Source organism: Phascolarctos cinereus, unplaced genomic scaffold (assembly GCF_003287225.1).
Source record: "Phascolarctos cinereus isolate Bilbo 61053 unplaced genomic scaffold, phaCin_HiC Scaffold_2;HRSCAF=192, whole genome shotgun sequence".
NCBI lineage: Eukaryota > Metazoa > Chordata > Mammalia > Diprotodontia > Phascolarctidae > Phascolarctos > Phascolarctos cinereus.
This window is the reverse complement of record NW_027555625.1, coordinates 316,801,109-316,821,691: the sequence shown is the minus strand read 5'-3', so window position 1 is coordinate 316,821,691 and position 20,583 is coordinate 316,801,109. Positions and strand designations below refer to the sequence as shown.

Genomic DNA, 20,583 nt, shown 5'->3' with positions numbered 1-20,583 from the left:
TATTAGCATGTGACTATACATAAGAGGTTCTGATTATGCTTTTTTGTTATGATTTTATCTTGCTTATTTGATATTTTATTGATTTTCTTCCCTTTTTAAAAACAGATTAGCTGAAAGTCCATCAATTTTATTGGTCTTTTCAAAACACTAGCTTTTATTTTATTTATCATTTCAATTTTTTGGGGGGGTAGGTTCCAGTTTAACTATTGTTGCTAATTTTTCAATATCTAAAGATGACTCAGAAAAAAAAGATGTGGGAGTATACTCCCAACTCACCCTGTCTTGGAGGTGGGGGATCCTCAGGTGTTGCCTGTTGAACATGTTTTTGGACTTTTAAAATACATTAGACATATGTCCTGATTTTTCTCCCTTTTTTTTTCTCTTTAAAAAATACTTATGGAATGGGAAGTACTCTCAGGTAGGGGAGAGGATATTGAGGAAAACTGTTAAGATTTTTTTTTTTAAATTTTTAGGCAGTTGGGGTTAAGTGACTTGCCCAGGGCCACACAGCTAGTAAGTGCCAAGTGTTTGATCTGAGGCCAGATTTGAACTCATGTCCTCCTGACTTCAGGGCTGGTGCTCTGTCCACTGCACCACCTTGCTGCCCCAACTGTTAAGATTTTTGAAAAAATCCATAAAAATGAATTTTGCCAAACTATGTAGAAGCTTGACCCCAAAGTGATGTGAAAAGATAGCTTTCTCTACCTGCTCCTTTGCAGAGGTATGGAACTTTGCATATAGTCAGATTTTTTTTAGGGTATTGATTGGTGTTGATGAATTTTTTTTCTTTTTAAAAATCCCTACTATAAGGATGGCTTTTTGGGAAGAAGGAAAACTAGGATGGAGTGAGAAATGTAAGCAGTGTGAAAACAAAAGATACCTGTAAAGATCTTTTTAAAAAATGACAACCCCCCCAGTTGAAAATATGACCACAAGGTGGTGCTAATAGCCAGTAAAAATAAAGATTAAAGTGGGTAGCTCCTACTGAACCTTTCTTACATTATTTTCGTGCCAAACAACTAGCTTTTCTTTGATGCTTCATTTAAAGCAGCGGTTAAGATTTGATTTTTTGAAAAAAATTTCATGTGGTTCTTTAGGAATTAGTAGCTAAAAAGTTTAATCTCATTTATACACATGCATTAGGAACTTTTATATCCCTATGTCAGTATAGTATTTTGCACATTTTAGGTCTTTAGTAAATTTTGTTTATGATACTGTGTATTAGTTCAGATGTCCTTAACTTTCATTGTGAATTCCCTCCACTAATGGATTTCAAACTTTGCTTCCCACACCTCCAATGTGTGTGCACACGTGGTGTCCCTGCTTCATTAGATTCATTACTATGGCCCAAAAGTTCATCATTTAATGACCAACCTTCTGATAACGATCTTTCAAACAACAGGCATGTTAGTCTAATGCTGTACCTAGATTGATGCTGCTCAACCTCAGTAGGACCTAGCAGAGATGAGACATCAGAGGAAGACTTTGGTAGAGTTGTATATGCCTGTTTATCTTATAAAAGCCTCTGGTGCTTGTCTATTTCTTAAATGTGTTGGGGGAGTGAGTAATTAAATGGTCACCCGGATTTACATTTTATGTTTGTAAATTATAAAGAATTAGAGAATTAATCCATTTTGTATTTGGTTAATAGCTAAAAAGTCAGCTGTTCCTCTGAAATTATTATAATTGGTGAATCTATCAAAACATTTTGTATTTTTCCATTTTTTTCCTCTCTCTTTTTTTTTTTGACTTATACTTTAAGTATTCTCATACAGATTTGAAACTTTGGAGTCATCTTCAACTCTTTGACTCATACACACACACACACACACACACACACACACACACTTCTCCCCACTCTCTACCCCCATTCTCCTCCCCATGTCCAGGCAGTTGTCAAGGTTTGTTAACTCTCCCTTCTCTCACATTTTACCCCTTCCCTTTACTTACACAGCTACTGCTCTTGTTCAGGTCCTTATTATTACACTTAGATTATTACCCTAGGCTCTTAATCTGTCTCTCTGCCTTGAATCCCTTCCCTCTTCTTTAATTTATCCTCTACATAGCTGTCCAATTGATATTCTTAAAGCACAGGGCTCACCACATCACTTCCCTGCTCGGGAAGCCTTATGGGCTTGCTGTGATCCTTTAGTTTTGTATTTTAAAAAACCTTTCACAATGTGGTTGCATTCTGTCTTTTCAACTAATTTTATATTAGTCCCCTTTATACATTCTGTGTTGCAGCCAAACTGGCCTAGTTGTTCTAGGACGCTCTTCCATGGTATTTCATTTTCTACCACAGTGTGTTTGCACACACTATTCCCCATGCCTGGAATGCTTTCATTTCAAGTCTTGGCTCTGAACACACACACACACACACACACACACACACACACACACACACACACACACACAGCTATTATGCTCATGTTCCCTTTATCCTGAAATTATTTTATCCTGAAATTATTTTGTACTTATTTTCTATAAACTTATTTCTATCTGTACACCCCTCACCTGTTTCCCACCCTCAGTAGAATGTAAGTTCCTTAAGATCAGAGATTGTTTAAATTTTTTTTTCTTTGCATTCCCAGGCCCCCTGTACACATAGTGTTTTAACAAATACTTTTGAAGGGTATGGAATTGATATATGTGGGGCCTTAATTCTTTGCTACTAATGAGTTTGGTGTACTTTTCTTCTTAGCCTTAAAAATGGTGACTCATTAGTGACCTTCCTAGAAAATGGGAATTCTTGGTTTTTTGGGGCAAACTCATGAAATAATTTGAAACATTCACTGTGCAATTTTTTTTGTTCAACGAACATTTGTTGTGCATCTTCTCAACAAATAATTATGCACCTTTTTGTGGCTGCAAAGAACCGGAAACAATTCCCCATCACTTGGGGAATGGTGAAACAATTTGTGGTATATGAATTTCATGGTGTATTATAGTGCCATAAGAAATGATGACTATGAAGAATACAGAGGGACATGGAAAGACTTATATGAACTAATACAAAATAAAGCAGAGCCAAGAAAATGAAGTACATAATAATAGCAACAAGTTAAATTGGAAAGAACCACCACAAAATTAAAAAAAAAATGAAGGTTGCAAGATTACAAAAAATAAGCATATCCCCAAAGAAAAGATATGAGAAGGTATCTCTCTCTACTCTTGCAGAGGTATTCCATGGGTATGGAACATGGTATATAACATATTTTTTAAAAAAATTTACGAGACAGTTTTGTGGGTAGAGTAAGAGGAGGGTTATAGGGAAAAATTTAGGCAATGTAAAAACAGAAAAGCTGTCAATAAAAACTTATTTTAAAATATTGTAATCTTAATATAGTTCTAGGCACTGTATACAACAAAACAGAAAATATTATCTTAGGTTCTTTTTGACATGGATGTATTTGGAATGTGATCTTTAAGGTATAGTGTAGAATTTCACCTTTGTCTTGCCGTTATTAAATTTCAGAAATTAATTTTATATATTCCCTTACACTGTACTGTTGGTAAATGGGAAAATAGAGTGAGTAGTGTGAATTCTCAGGATAGAATCTATAAACTAATCTGGAGTACCTGTTTTTAAAAATTATCTCTACCTCATTTAACTTAAACTACTTTCTAAGAAAGATGAAATTCTCTGTGTACTAATGACTTTCATTGGCTTTCTGTCTGGTAGACCGAGGAACTGATCAAAGCCCTGCAAGATTTGGAAAATGCTGCATCAGGTGATGCCACTGTGAGGCAGAAAATTGCTTCACTACCACAAGAAGTCCAAGATGTTTCACTTCTAGAGAAAATTACAGGTGAGATCTTTGGGTCTGAGGTAAAAGAGGGGAGAAAATATCTGCTATACACTGAATTATAAGATCTGCTTATTGCTGAAGGTTTAAGCTTTTGTACTGTATTGGACAGAGGGCATACTTGTTTGTTGTCAAAGGCATATAATCTGAGCTCATGTAATGAAATCTGAATTTCTGTTTGGAGTTTACCAAAATGTAGGTTGAATTCCTACAAAAAATACCACCTTGAGGCATCCTAAAAATCATCTATTGAAATGTAGACTATGTCATGACTCCTTTTGGCTTTTAATAATACTGCTTCCTTGCAAGTATGTAGTTCTAATGAGAGGCAGTGTGGTATAGTGATTAGAAAGCCATCCTCAAGTTAAGAAAATCTGAATTCAAGTCCTGCCTCTGACACAAACTGTTTGTGACCTTGGGTATCTGAGGTCCCCAGACTTCTTTCTAAGACTAAAAACTGCAAAACAGTTGCTGATCTGCCTTAATAGAGGAAAATTCCTCATCAGAAGTTTCCTACATCATCAAAATGAAAGGTCTGGAACCCTTCCACCCGCGCCCCCAATAGCAAATATCTGGCATTATTTAAAGAAGGAAAAATAAGGTAACATAAATGGAAATATGTTGAACAAAAGGAATAGTTCTTTTTAGCTTAACCTTTAAAACCAAAGTCATTGCCTATTTTGTTTGGATGTTAGCATTCCCATAGTGCTTTTATAAAATAGAGCATTTAGGTATCCTTTTGTCAGATTCCCACTACAGAGCTCTTTCACCTTAGGTAGTTGGGAAATAGTTTATCTAGATGATGGTGCACTTCCAAATTGTAACTGTTTCATTGTTTCCCTCTAAATCCAAGTCTATTCTTGTATTTGAAAAAAAAAAAGACTTTGCACACTGGGGAGAAGTCCTTTGACTGTACCTGTCCCCATTCCACCTGCCCTTCCAGACCTCCCTCGCCCAGTCATCTCAGCCGTGCCCATGTGATTTGTGAGTTGTCTCAATTTTTTTTTTGGGTCACATTTGTGCTTAGACAAAGAGGCAGCTGAACGTCTTTCAAAGACAGTGGATGAAGCATGTTTGTTACTAGCAGAATATAATGGGCGACTGGCAGCAGAACTGGAAGACCGGCGCCAGCTGGCACGCATGTTGGTGGAGTATACCCAGAACCAGAAAGATGTTTTGACAGAGAAGGAGAAAAAACTAGAAGTAAGTACTATCCAAAGTGAGCTAGAATCCTTCAGTTCCTCTCCCTGTAGTTCACACCACTCAGTGGGTATAATCCTTGAAACAACCCTTTTTATTTAAAAAAAATTACGAGAAGGGAAAATTCTGTTAGGTATCAGAGTTGTTTGGACCTTCTTGTAAATGTTGGTCATATTTCCTTACAGCCAGGAAAGAACAGGCCTTAGATTTCAGGAAAGAAACTTCATGAACTCCCACTCTTGGTATTTTAGAGCCTAACCTTTAACATACCAGTTTGAACTCAGGTAAAATATTAGTTGGCTGAGATACAGGCCTCAGAGATGGCGCTGAAATAGAAGAATGTAATCAGACAGCAGTTGGAGAGTGCCCCCAAGTTTCTTTAGTCATTTCCAAAGTTCTGAGTGTTATATACAAGCTAAAACCAATAAGCAGTGTACCTACTTATTGTACCAGCCCTGTGTGCTGTTAGTTCAGAAATTTCATAGTTGTCATTCTATTAAGTTTAACCCTTATTCTTCTATCCCTGGTAGGTTTTCATCAATAAGGGGGGAAAATAAGGATTGTTCCCCTCTGACACTTAGGAAATGCCACATCCCATGTAACCTTTTCATAGAGAAGGATTGGCAGCACTTGTCCTTGGGTAGCCTCCCACACAAATACCTGTCGTTACCTTTGCTCCAACAGTTCACTTGATTGTAAGAAGATATTCATGCAACACATATTTAAGTACCAGTGTACTGGGCTAGATGCTAGCAGGTTTCTAAAGATAATGAAGACACTCTTCCTTGTCCTCAGGGAGCTTAGAGTCTATGAAAAGGTACTATTCCCTGTGGCTATTGGAAAGTACTGGCCATAGGAAAGCAGGTTTTGATTTTTTTTTTTAATCATACCCATGAATTTGTCTTAAACTTTACAGTTTTGTAAATGTAGCCCCAATTGAAAGTGATATAAAGAGATCAGAGGAAACTTCCCTGTGCCTCAACTCAGAAGACATAAATTCCTTGGCATAGAGGGGAAAGAAATTAAGTCTTCAGGCTTTCAGAGATGAGATGATTAAGATTAAGTGAGTTTGTGTTTCAGCACTGTCATCTGACTGTGCAGTAGAAAACAAATAATGTGCATGTTGTACATTATCCTTACCTGCAGTGATGATGGGAGTAATTATGAATAGTGGTGGTAAGAACTTCATGTTCATAGCCAGCTTGAACCTGGAAGATGGGAAACGGCTGTAAAAATAGCATCGTTTTGACTAGAAATCAGCAATGACCAGAAGTCCTAGAGGGAGTTGCACAGGCAATACCAGACGGTCATTTATCTGAAATGTTCATCTTTCACTGAGGAAGCATTTTCAGCACTGTGCCCCGGGACTAATAAGGGAATGTAATTAATGATTCTGGTTGTAAGTCACTATGCCATCTGTTGAACTGCCCCTTGGCGACACATTAAGGGCTTTCTCTGAACTGTCAGACATTGATTATCATGAGCAGCTGTTGTTGGGTGGAACATGGCAAGCTATCATAGAGGACGGCATCTTTGAGAAGAGATTGGGTTGGTAGAGCAGGTTAACTCTTTGTTATGTTTTCCCTTTCCACCTTGGTACCTACTTAAACTGTAGGGCAGTGGCTTGATAAATGCCATCATATTTAGTCCCATTCCAGCACTGACCTTGGGATTAGGATGAAATTGAACAAATGAAGAATGCAGAAGGATTTTGTTTAAAAATCCACAAGCTGTCAGCCTCAGGAATCTTCATTCTCTCTCCCCACTCCACTCCCCATGCCTCTGCCCCAAATATTCTCTAGCAGCCACTTAATATTAAACATTTTTCTAGGTTTGTTATTGTACAAACAGAAATTAGGTATATTAAAAAATGCGAAAAGGATAGCTTTTAATTAGTTTTATCCTTGTCAAGCAATCTTATCTCTACAATCTGAGATTTTAGTTCCACCTTAGGTCTTAAGAGTCTGTTACATTTTTATGGAGATTGTTGGGATTGTAAGGTATGTTCAGGTTCTCTCATTCTTAGGACATTTCTTTCCTTCAGAGAAAGAAAACCCTCTTTGCCATTAAGTAGGGAAAGAAAAATTCTCACACTGAGTACTTTCCGTTGAGTAGTTTGTGTTATCTAATCTTTGTTACTGTCGGAGGCTAGATGAGCAAAACCTAACAGCTTTCCTTGTTGCACTGGAGGAGCATACCTAGATCAGAGATGACTTATTGTAGCTCCATGGCCAGATCCATACTTTGGAAATTTTGAATCAAAATGCTGGTTGAAATGTGTATTTTCACACTTTTCTTATATGGGGAAAAAATCATTTTCCCCCTGAGGAGTTTATCTGTGCTTTCCCAAAGTACCAAAGAAGAATTTGGATTTTTGTTACTGTATAAGCAACAATTTAAGGTTAAATATTTAATTCTGAATAATGCTCCTTTTTCCTCCTGGTGAGTATCTGTGTTGACTCAGAAAAATCACAAATTACCATTATCTGTGTTTTATTTTTATTTTTATTTTTTTGCTTGACATTTTCCATTTCCATTTTAATCTGGGTAATTTGTACTGAGTTCCATTCCTCTGCTTTAGGATATGCAGAATTTGAAGGTGGTGGGATCGAGGTGGGCACTAGTTTTTTAAGGTTAAAGGAAGAAAAATATAGACTCCTTTATGTAGGTATAGGGCAGATGAAACAAGTTGAATCTAGAAATGATCAATCCATGTCTAGGAGAAAGAAAAAAAATTCTGCCATCTATAAACAATGAAGTTTTTATTAAATTAATTCATTTAGTATTCACTTATTAGCTCTCTTTGGCAAATGCTCAAACTTTACTTTATAGTCATAACTAAAGATACATTGAAATAATACACTTATAGAGCACTGGACGTTTCTATGAATGGCCATGTAAAAATGGCTGTTGGCATCATAAGGATGAGAAAAATTAGGACAACAAACTTTATCTTATTTAGGTAAAGAATTGTCATGATTAACTATAAGAAAAAAACCAAACTAGATATTAGTATCCATGAAGTAGTATGTTCACTATTTATCCCAGCTATAATAGTAGGATGTAACTAATGGAAATCAGTATAGATGTATTATATCTATTTTATATGTATTAAACAATTATATATATTATGCATATTAAACTATTTTTGAGTGACTATAGGATTCAAAGCATTGTGTCCTATAGAAACAGTGACCATATTTCCCTAACCAAAGTATAAAACCCATAGGCAAAGAACATTCCTTTTGCAAAGCTTCAGTCAAAGCATACTTTCTTTTTTTTGAAATCCCAGACATGTGTTCTCCTTTAACCATCTGTACCCTGTAGGGAAGCAAAGGACATTATTCAGTCCCATCTCTGCTACTGTCTTGCTATGTGGCTTTGGGCAAATCACTTCCTTTCTTAGGTCCTCAGTTTTCCCATTTGTAAAATGAGGGGGAGACTAGATAATTTTCAGGTCTCTTTCAGGCTATAACATTCTGTGAGTTGATTAGTAATTAGACCTACTGGTTGGAGATACTTCTGTGAAGGGCAAGAATTAAGACATTGTAGAAAAAAATAGATTCCTGTTGTTGTGGAACTTGTAGCCTGATTAAGGCAATTGAGGATGAAGCTAAAGATTAAATTATTTTACTTGTCACAGAATGAGCTTAAACAAATTACTTGGATTGTAGTTTTATTTAGAAGGTTATGTAATACAATCTAGGCTAAGGATCATAGACGTTTGAAAATCATCTTTCTCAATTCCTCTTTTTTTTTAAACAGAAGAAGAAATTAAAGTCTACAGAGGAGTAACTTATTCCCAAGATCATACAATGAGTTTGTGGCAGAGCTAGGACTAGAATTAAGGTTCTCCTACTTCTCTGATTAGTATGTTGCATTTTAACAGAAGAAGAGCAAAGTAGGTAGATATCATTGTGTGCAGAATAGTATCTAAAGCTGAAATCACTTAGTCTAAAGAATCTTATGGTAGAAAAACTATAGCTTATTTAGAAGAGTATATTGGTTAAAGGTGGAAACATGCCAACAGACTGACTTTTCTATTCTCTTTGGTGTGAAACTTAACTGTGTTCTCTTGTGCTGTTGGGAGGCGAGAAATTGCTTCATTGAAACTTGAAGCTGTTTCCTTTTTTCCCCAGCATGGCACTCCCCATGACTGTAATGACTATTCAGGGGCATAGCCTTTTTATTCAGAAAACACAGCAGGGAAAGGGAAAATGACTTAGAGTCTAGCCTTTCTGTATGACTTTCTGTTTTTAGTTTTGTTACAATAACTTGAGAAATTCTTTGGCCACAGATGAGGGACACTAAACTAGACTGATAGCATTCTGTTGTTTTTGGCAGCCTTTTCTGCTTCTCTGCAGGGTGCAGATGGCTAGAAGCTTTCATTAGAATAACTGTACTTAGAGTAGATGAGAATATAGAGGGTTTTTTTGTTAATTTGGGAGTAGGCTATCCCCTTAACAAGAGTAAGCAACCTTCAGACTGAATACAGCCAGTAGGGCTAAGCCAGTGGGTGCATAAGCAGAAAAAGCAAAAAGGGGAAGGGAACAGAAAGATTGAAGTAAAGAATTTAGAGGGGAAGTGAAGAAAGAAAAAAGGTACATAATAGTAATACTACCTTACATTCATATGTGGCCTGATACATTTCAGATATTTTACTTACATTATCTCATTTGATCTCCAAAACAACAGTAGCATGATAAGCTGGCCAAGTCATTTATGGGCAAAAAAGCTGAAATGTAGGTTAGCTGAGACTTAGTAACAGATGGGTCGCTGGTGAAGCTGAGATTATTGTTGTCCAGTTGTTTCAGTTATATATAATTCTTTGTGACCCAATTTGGAGTTTTCTTTGCAAAGATATTGGAGTGGTTTGCCATTTCCTTCTCTAGCTCATTTTATGGATGAGAAAACTGAGGCAAACAGGGTATAATGACTTGCCCAGGGTCACACAGCTAGTAAGTATCTGAGGCCAGATTTGAACTCAGGAAAATGAGTGTTCCTGACTCCAGGCCCTACACTCTATCTACTGTGCCACCTAACTGCCCTAAACTGGGATTAGAACCGAGATTTTCTTATTCCTACTCTGGTGCTCTTTCTTCTAAGATACACTTCCATACCTTTGGAACATATTAATGAAGATTGCTTGATATGGCTTGAGGATAAACAAAAATACATTCTTCTGTTTCGTTATGATCCTATCCAAAATCCTGTGCCTGAATCCTCTTTTTAGAAATAAAGAAATTTATTGCTATGGTGTAGACAGTAGAGAGATGCCTGAATTACAAATCAGTAGAAATAGTGTGTTGAGCCAGATCATCATCACTTTTAGTTCAGTCTGTTACTACAGCCTAATGATAAGAAAAATGTATTTCTTGAAACCTTTAGCTATTCATTATATACTCAGCTTTGTTATCTCTGTTCTGAGATGGAACCATTTTTTTTAAAATTATTTTTTATTCTCTAAATCTGCAATCCTTTTTTGATGGAATAACGCAGGGTTTCCTTACATTTCCATTTTGGAAACTTATTCTTTTGAAATAATGTGGGGATTTGTGGAAAATTCAAAACTTGTAACAGATTCAGAAACATTTTGTCCTGCTATTTGAATTTCTCCCATTCTTTTGAGCTATTGACACTTAGAATCTCTGTGATTTAAATGCTTTGCAGAAATGACTTGATTAGGAAATCTTATCTTTGATGTTCATCTGACAACTGAGCATGCTACTATCACCTATTTAAGGTGTTTTGCAAGTCAGTAAGGCCAGACTCATAATTAGAATAATGTTGGGAGGAGGGAGGAGAGAGCTATGGGCAGGGATTTCTCCACACCTTTAGAAAATTTTTTTAAGCTTTCTACTTAAAGAAAGATGCTACATTTTAATACAGTTTTCGTGACCATGATATTTCAAGGTAAACTCTGTGATAATTTCCATTAGATAAAAGTGGCAAAACCTTGACAGTTCTTTCAGACTATGATCCTGAACTCTAACCACAGGTACAGTTCACAATTGTTCCAGTTATAGCCTAACTTCTCTTAACTGCTTTTTGGAACAGCTTTACTAATTCTGTTTTCAGTCAATGTGTATGTAACATCAGTTGATCGTTATTCATAAATATGTATCTGCACATTAAGACAAAACAGTATCTGGGTTTTCTGTCATAGTTTGCCTACTAAAATATTTAACCATAGTCATTGACATGCTTGTGACACAAAAAAGAGTTGTAGTTTTCCCACAGCATGCCTCTTTAAATATCAAGGTCTTACAAAGAGTCTCTGTCATTTTTATGTCACCTTAAGCCATTTAGGAATTCACTGAGCAAATGTGTTAGGTATACATTATAATTTCTAGATAGGACTTGTTTTACAAATGGGTAAACAGTGCAGAACAATTTGAATTAGACGAAGAGGCTCATTTTCTAGGTTTTAAACTATCTTGTTACATGAATGGTCTTGGAGAATAGCAAATATCATAATATCATTAAGGTGGCTAGGTGGTGCAGTGAATAGAGTGCCCAGCCTGGAATCAGGAAGATCTGATTTCAAATCCAGCCTCAGATACTAACTATGTCCCTGGGGAAGTGACTTAATCCTATTTGCCTCAATTTCCTCATCTGTAAAATGAGCAAACCACTCCAATATCTGTGCCAAGAAAACCCCAAATGGAGTCATGAAGGGTCAGATACAACTGAAATAATTAAACAACAACAGTAAAAATATCATAGTATTGACTTAAGCAAGACTTTCCGAATGGAATTTACAGAAACTTGAATGCTTGGTTTAATAGGTTATATATGAATTTGAGCAGTTGTATATTTTCATTTATTTATTTTTTTCAATTGTATATTTTTAGTTGATGGGAAGCTATTTAGGAAGATCTGGGTTCAAGTTCTGCCTCTGGTGTATGGTTGCTTTGTGATCCTGGGAAATCATTTAATTTCTTACTATCTTGAGGCATCTTGCCAAGACTATGTGTTATAGGTAAGTTGCAGATTTGAATTGGTAGGACTAATTTACATATACATTAGAAATTCCTTTATTCAGGAAATCACCCCTCCTCCCATGAATGTGTATTGTTTTTTCTTAGATTAATATTGCTTTGAAGGAATAGAGTTTCTTTTCTTGGAGATAAAAGCTCATTTCGCTGCTGCTGTGTTGTTTTGCCTCCTTTGAGGTCAGAGCTCAAAATGTGAGTGTTTAAATTAGATTACAGTACTAGGGTAGAGGCTTTAAAGTTTATTGATTGGTGTTGGGGGGGGATTGACTCCTTGGAAATGAATTCATAGGTATATTGATACTATACTATATGCTGTGCATGTGCTATGATACTATACTATGTGCAGAAGTGTTTTGACTAAACTGTAGCATCTGGTCATAGCATAAGTATTAACCATTCAAAGTTAGGTGCTTCTTCCATCTTTTTTCTCATTCTGGATGTTATACTATTCTGAGTAAAATAATAGCTAAATCTTTGTGAATGCATCAGTTTTTAGAAGAATTCTTGAAAATTTCAAAAAACAGCCATCTTAGATGTATGTTGTAGGCTTTTAAGAAGAATGTTTACATGTAACCTGGTTCCTCTGCTTTGTGGCTTCCTTTGCATCATAGAAATGGTTTTCTTCTTGTTTTCGTTTTGTGCATATTGTCTCTCCTGGTAGGCATATGCCGAGAATCACTCTGGAATGCAGTAAATTTTTTTTTCATGCAAATGCTTTGCTAACCATATTTCACTTTATGTGTAGTTTTCTCTCTGCAAGCCAGTTGAGATTGTGTGAGTGTCTTGAGGGTGGAGAAAGAAGAGGGTTGTATGGTGTAACTTTTTCCTTTTTTGAAAATATCTTAGTAACATTAGCCATTTAGATCTTTGATCCCAATAAATTGTAACACCACCATACTATTTGGGGAAGGAATAATTAAATCAATAAACATTCTTTAAGTGCCTACTATGTGCCAGGCACAGTGCTAAGTGCTGGGGATAGAAAAGAGACAAAAGATAGTCCCTCTCCTCAAGGAGCTTACAGTCTAATGGAGGAGACAAACATGCAAACAAATATCCTTTTTTTTTTTTGTGAGGCAGTTGGGGTTAAGTGACTTGCCCAGGGTCACACAGCTAGTAAGTGTCATGTGTCTGAGACCAGATTTGAACTCAGGTCCTCCTGACTCCAAGGCCAGAGCTTTATCCACTGCGCCACCTAGCTGCTCCTGCAAAAAAAAAATCTATAAAGCGGACTATAAGCATTTATTAAGTGTCCACGATGTGCCAGGCACTGTGCTCACTACTGTACAGATATTATTTCAGTAGAAGAAGTTGGGTTGCAGATAGGATCCTACTAGGTATCATCCCAGCCTTATAGTGGATGATAGTCATTGGAGTTAGTTTGGTTAGTTTTGATTTTTAATATTTACTTACTTTCTGTAGTTTGTGCCTCTCTATTTTGGGGAAGGGAATTGATTATAGAAAGAACATCCACTTGGGAATTAGTATACCTGAGGGTTAGTGTAATGTAACTTAAATCTTGGTAACTTAAGAGGAAAAATTTAGGACCAAAATGTAGAAGTTAATAGGGAAGTAGAATTTCCTTTAGTATAATGAAGAAACTACCTAATGCTATCTAGAGTTGTTCAGCAGCGAACCAGGGTATCTCTTTAGGTATTAAGCTTCTCATTCCTAGAGATCTTCAGTTAAAGGCTGGAGGTCTAGTTTTATGAGATGTGGTAGAGGAGTTTTCTTTACACATGAATATTTTTGGATGTCTTTACTCTTATTTACTTACATAAGCTTCTTGAGATCAGAGGTGATTTCACTAATGTTTGTGGTTATGGGTTACTATAATGCTTGGCACGTACTGGGATCTTATAAATGCTTATTAAATTCTTGCTCACATGAAGATATATCAAAATCATTAAGGGATTAACTTGCATTTCTTAGTACTAAAAACTTTTTTCTTTCATAATAATTTTTGTTTAATAAGTTAATAAGTTTTGTTTAATTTCCAGTAACAAATTCAAGCATGCAAAATATGAAAAAGAACCAACGAATAGTAAAATCAAGAAAACATCAACAAACTAAAATAAACTTTCAAACAGTCAGAAGAAAATCAGAATATAAACAAAATAAAATCTCCCAAGGCTCCACAAAACTCCCAAAAGGTTTAGGCATTATGAGTGATTGTGTTTATTGCATGTATTGCAGTATGAATGCAGCTGTACTCATCACTTACTGACTGATAAAGGAAATAAAGATCATAGGCATTAGCTTTTTGCAGAGTAGTACCAGCATTGTCCATTATGTTTACAATAAGTTTCATAACAGTTTATCTCTTTTTGCATGCGTGTTGTTTTGGTTCTCTATCATTTGATGTACTCTTCTCATGTTTCTTTTTTGGCTTTATATTTTTAGAGGCAGCTAGATAGTATGGTGACTAGAATGCTGGGCCTGGAGTCAGGAAGACCCAAGTTCAAATACAGCCTCAGACACTTATTAGCTGTGTGACCCTGGGCAAATCACTAAATTTGTATTTACCTGTTTTTTTTTTTCTTTTAGGCAATTGGGGTTAAGTGACTTGCCCAGGGTCACACAGCCAGTAAGTGTCAAGTGTTTAGTCTGAGGCCGGATTTGAACTCAGGTCCTCCTGACTTCAGGGCCGGTGCTCTATTCACTGCACCACCTAGCTGCCCCCTCCTGTTTTCTTAACTGTAAAATGTGGGGGGCGGCTAGGTGGCACAGTGGATAGAGCACCGGCCCTGAAGTCAGGAGGACCTGAGTTCAAATTTGGCCTCAGACCAGACACTTCACACTTGCTGGCTGTGTGACCCTGGGCAAGTCACTTAACCCCAATTGCCTAAAACAAAACAAAAAAACAAACTCTAAAATATGGATTAAAAACAGCACCTATCTCCTAGGGTTGTTGTAAGATTGAAATGAAATGATGTAAAGTGCTTAGAATAGTGCCTGGTGCATATGTAGTAGGCTGTCTCATAAATGTTTATTCCCTTCTCTTCTCCCGTTTCCCTTCATATTTGTCATCATCCATTGTGATACATGTTGGAATGTATTCTTTTATATTCATATGTCACAATTTATTTAGCCCTTCTCCCATTATAGGGCATAGTTTGAGTTTTTTACTATTAAAAATAGTAAATTCTGTGAATTTTCTGTGGACCTTGTCTTCTTGTTGCCAATCTTCCAGAATATAAACCTAAAAGGGGGGAGAGTAAGAACATGAGTATTTCTTGTTACTTTTGTCATATAATTCTTTATTGTTTTATAGCTCCAGTTGAATTGAATTAGATGTCTGGGTTTTTTTTTTTTGATCCCTGCCAATATTAAATTTTGACATCTTGTATCATCTTTGCCAGTTTGGAGTTCTTTTGATATCTCAGAGTTGTTTTAATTTGCGTTTATCTTAAAACAAGTGATTTTGAACATTTTTCAAGTGATTGTTGACAGTTTATATTTCTTCTTTTAAGAATTGCATCTTCAAAGCCTTTGATTACTTACCCATTGGAAAATGGATTTTATCCTTATGAATGTCTGTCAGTTACTTACAGATTTTAGATGTTAGGTTTTTATCTGATGTTTGTGAAGTTGCATAATTAGGAAGCATTTACTAGAATCTTCTATGTGCAGAGGCACTGTGCTAGGAGGTGCAAGGAATACAAAGAAAACTCCCTTAAAGAGTTTATATTCTAGTAGGGGAAAACAATACACACAAGTAAGTAAATAAGGAATTTTTTTTTCCAGGGTATATCCAGGTAGGTGTATCCAGAAAAGCCTTTTGTGCTTGAACCAAAATTTGAAGGAAGCTAGGGATTATGTTGGGGAAAAGATGAATAGAGGGAGTATAGTCTAGGTATAAGAGCCAATGAAAAGGTATGAGGACAGGAAAGGGATTGACATGTAAATAACAGCAAGTTACCAATTTTGGCTGAAATATAAGAGTACATGTAATAAGACTAGAAAGATTGGATCAAAGACTTAGGGCTAGAAGAGACCTTAGAAGCCATTGAGTCAAACCCCTCCTCATTTTACAGAAAGGGAAACTGAAGCACAGAGAGGTTAAATTACTTACCCTAGGGTCACAGAGGTAGTAATTGGTCTATAGTAGGATTTGAACTCAGGTCTTCCTAAATCCCAAATGCAATGCTTTATCCATTACATTCTACCTTGCTACTTAGAGACTGGAGCCGTAATGTGAAGAGTTTTAAGTGCCGTACAGAGGAGTTTGTATTTGTTCCTAGAGGCAATAGGGAGTTATAGGAGATTTTTGAGCCAGATGTGTGGCATGGTCAGTCCCGTATTTTAGAAATATCACTTTGGTGGTATTCTCTGAAAGGTGGGATGGAGAAAGGAGAGAACAAAGGCAGGGAACAGTAAAGAACCTTTTGCTGTACTTCAGTCAAGAGGTTGATAAGGGCCTGAATTAGGCTGATGACCATGTGAGCAGAGAGAAGGGAACATATGAGAGAGATGTTATGGAGTACAGGGTTTGGCAACAGATTGGATAATGGGAGTCAAAGGAGTATTGCAAACCTGGGTGAGTAGAAGGAAGACAGTGCTGTTGACAGAATGGAGAAGTTAGGAAAGGGAGTGGATTTAGGAGAAAAAGTAATAAATCATGTTTTGAACATACTAAGTTTTGAGATATCTGTGTAATATCATTTGAAGGGTAGTTGGTGATGTGAAACCAGAGCTCAAGAGAAAGACTAGGGCCACATAAAAAGATAAGGGAGTCACTTGGGGATAGAGATAAATGAACTACTGGGAGCTGATGAGATCACCAAGAGAGACTATAGAAAGAAAAGAGGACCCAGGATGGAGTCTTGTGATATACTCACAGGTAGAGAGATGGGGCTTGGAAGATGATGCAGCAAAGGAAATTAAGAAGGAGCAACCAGACAGGTGGGAGAATTAAGAGAGAACTGTGTTATAAAAACCCAGAAAATTATCAAAGGAGACAGAAGGTGGTTAATACCATCGATGCAGCAGATAGTGTGAGAAGATAACTGAGAAAAAGGCCCTTGGGTTTACGGAAGTATAGGATCATTGGAAACCTTCTAGTGTCTTCTCTGTTAATTATCTCTACTTTATTCTGTATTTTTCCTGTTTGTACATAGTTGTTTGCATGTTGTTTCCTGCTTTAGACTGTGAACTTATTGAGAGCAGGGACTGGCTTTTACCTTTTTTTTTTTTAAATCCCCAGAGCTTATTAGCACAGTGCCTGATGCTTAGAAGGTGCTTTGACTGACTAACTGATCTTGTGGTGTCAGTTTCAGTTAAATGAAAATGTTAGAAGCCAGATTTCAAGGAATTAAGAAATGAAAGAGGAAAGGAACTGAGTAAATGAAGAGAACTTTTCATCATCAATACTAGCACTTGTATAGGTTTTTAAGATGTACAAAATGCATATATTATCTTATTTAGTCTTCATAATATCACTATGAAATAGGTGCAGTATCATCCCCATCTTACAGATGAGTAAACTGAGGCTAAAGTTGTTAAGTGACTTGCCCAGGGTTACACAGATACTGTCCAAGACAAGATTTTAACTCACTTCAAGTCCAGTACTCTATCCACTATGCCATGTTCAGGAGTTTAGTTCTAGAAGGGGATGGGGTGATGGTGATGTCAAGTAACTTAGGGTTGTTGGTGGATAGCAGGCGAGGATCAAGGGAAATAAGGAGGATAAAGATCAAAGAGATAGAGGATGTTTTAAAATTGTTTTACATCACATTTGTTTCTAAATATTCCCTTTCCTTTTTTAAGCCTCCCTTCCCTTTTCTCCCTTCACCGTTTCCTTGATAACAAAATTAATGGAGGAGTAAGAAAGTTTAGTAAAACCAACCAATGCATTGACCCCACATCTTACAACATATGCAGCTTTATATAGCCATAGTCCCCCAACTCTGCAGTACAAGCTGCATTTTCTCTAAAGCTAAGTTTAGTCATATAGTTACATAGTATTCAGTTTCTTTTTGTTCTTTTCTGTTTGTGTTGTTGAAATCATTGTGTATAGTATATCATTAATTCCGGTGTCTTCCCATGTTTTTCTGAACTCTTCATATTTGTTTTATGGCTAGTGATATTCTGTTACAATCATATTGTTATTCTCTCTTCATTCCTATTTTCTTCCATTATATCTTTTAAGATTTTAGACTTTTTGTTTTTCCTAAATGAATTGTTATTATTTTTACTGGTAATTTGATTTATATGCAACTAAATCAGCAAATTAATTTTTTTATTATATTGATATGCCTCAACTGTGAAAGTGAGTATCTCTTCAATTATTTAAGTCATTTTTTCATTTATTTAGAGAGTGTTTTGTGACATTAAAGATTGGGGGAGAGGGAATATTTGCAAGGTCAGTTTTCTGGAGAAGATAGGGGCAGGGTTATGGGTATAAGTAGAGGGGTTGACTTTATTGAGGAAAAGGACAGAAATTATCAAAAACTGCTTTAAAGGAGGCCTGAATGTGTGATGAAATCAAGAATTTTGAGGTGTAGAGTAGAGGGAGAAAGAATTAAGTTCACAACAAATGGCCTTTATTTTCTCAGGAAAGAAAGATGCAGTGTTCTCTGCTGAGAGGGAGAGTGAAAGGGATGATGTAGGAGAACACAGTTTGAAACAACCTATGTGGAGAGAGTGATAGTTAGGGAAGAGTGTAATGGATAGAATAATGAGCTTGGAATTAAGAAAGCATGGGTTCAAAATCCTGTCTCAGACATGTACTAGTTATGATACAAGTTACTTCACCTCTCACAGGCTTGTTGTGAGAGTCAAATAAGTTTAATTTCTAAGAAGTGCTTTACTTAAAGTACTATATAAGTATTATTATTATTATTACTAATATTTTATATAATTTAATACAATAGTTTCTCCCTAGTCCTTTTTTTCTCTTTTCTGGATACATTGCTTTTATTTGTATGGAAACTTTTTTTAATAATGGAAATCATAAACGTGATCTTTTATTATAATTGCCTCTATATCACCACCCGATTAAGAAGTTTTCTTCTATAACTTTCATTGTCTTTTTAAAAATATGACTTTATATTTGAACTATTGATTCATTTGGACTTTTGTAGTGTATGATATAAGAAGTTGGTCTAATTCCATTTTGCACCAACTGTTTGTTCCATTTTTCTAATTTGTTACAAAATGAATTCCTTTCTCAACAAGTTGTGTTACTGGGTTCATCAAACACTAGACTGCTGTATGTATTTGGTTCTAAATCTTGCTTATCTAAACTATTCCAACAAATGCCACCTCTATTTTTATAGAGTGCCACAATTTGGATAATTCACTTTTAATTTCACAAAAAATTTTTAAGTTCCTACCATGTGCCTGTGCACTTTAATAGGCACAGGAATACAGATACAAAAATAAAAGCAATTCCTTCCCTAAAGGAGCTTACATTTTACTAGTTGGGTGGGATACATGCACATAGATGAATAAATGCAAGACAGTTTCAAGAGAGAGAGATTATTAACAACTAACTAAGAAAGGCTCCTTATAGGAGGTTGTATCCTTGAAAGTAGCCAAGGATTCTAAGAGGCCAGAGGTGAGGATTGGGGTACATTCCAGATATGGGGAACCATGTAGCAAAGATATAGTAATTACTCAGTAATTACTGAGTAATTACTGTTTTACAGTGTGTATGTATGTATGTGTGTACACACACACACACACACACACACACACACACACGTGCACACATAGTCATATCCTCCTTTCTACTTTATTTCATTATCTACCTTGATATTCTTGACTTTTTATTCTTCTGTATGAATTTTTTAGTTTTCTCTAATTCTAATTCTTTAAAGTATACCATTGATATTTTAATTGATAGAGTATTAACTTAATTTGAATATTTTGGTAGGTTATTTCCAAGATATTTAATAAATTCTGTTTTTTCAAGTGATATTTCTCCATCCTTCTCTCTCTTTTTTAATTGTTAGTGGTACAGACTTTCTAGCACTTAATTTTACTCTAGTATGCCTAGAATTGTTTTGTAAGGGAATTGTTTACTTATGGTTCAGTTTTGTTTTTCTGCTTCCTTTTTCTTTCCCACAAATACTGCCTGTTTTTATCATTTTGATCCAAGGCAGAAAGAATTGTAAAAATGTGTTATAATTCAGAGCATCACTCTGATAAACCCATGATTGATATGAAGAACCAGGTCAACCCCAAATTGATATGAAAGACACAGATCTTAAAATCAATCATTTGGTGTAATGTATAAGGAACATACATTTTACTATTAGAACTTTTAAAAAATCACTCATTTTCTTATTGAAATAAAACACCTTAATTTGCTTGGCACTACATAAGATGAGACATTGCAACAATATTAGTACTTTTTAGATGTCCCCGTGCTTTTTGTCATACTTTTAAAGGATATTTTACAGAACCATCTGTGATGACTTTTTGCTTTATGTCATCATTTGGAATTAGAATCGCATTTGCATTATTTCAACTTTTTAGTTTGTATCGTCACAAAATTAACTTTTTTGTAAACTTTGAAATGTATGAATTTCTTGGACCTTTGTCGTCCTCTGTTTTTTTTCCCTACTAAAACA

The 20,583-nt window shown here is 35.8% G+C and overlaps 1 protein-coding gene across 4 annotated transcripts in view; it reads left to right on the top strand.

Annotated features, from left to right (window-relative positions):
* The window catches only part of RPRD1B (regulation of nuclear pre-mRNA domain containing 1B), an 83,969-nt gene that overhangs the window by 40,267 nt on the left and 23,119 nt on the right, over nucleotides 1-20,583 (top strand). For all 4 annotated transcript variants that reach the window (XR_013484794.1, XM_020990756.2, XM_020990755.2 and 1 more), the window contains exons 5-6: nucleotides 3,683-3,809; nucleotides 4,834-5,009. Coding sequence is in view for 3 of the 4 variants with exons in the window: in XM_020990756.2 (XP_020846415.1) it covers nucleotides 3,683-3,809; nucleotides 4,834-5,009 (303 nt within the window). In the remaining variant the exon portion in view is untranslated. The remainder of the gene's footprint in view (nucleotides 1-3,682; nucleotides 3,810-4,833; nucleotides 5,010-20,583) is intronic.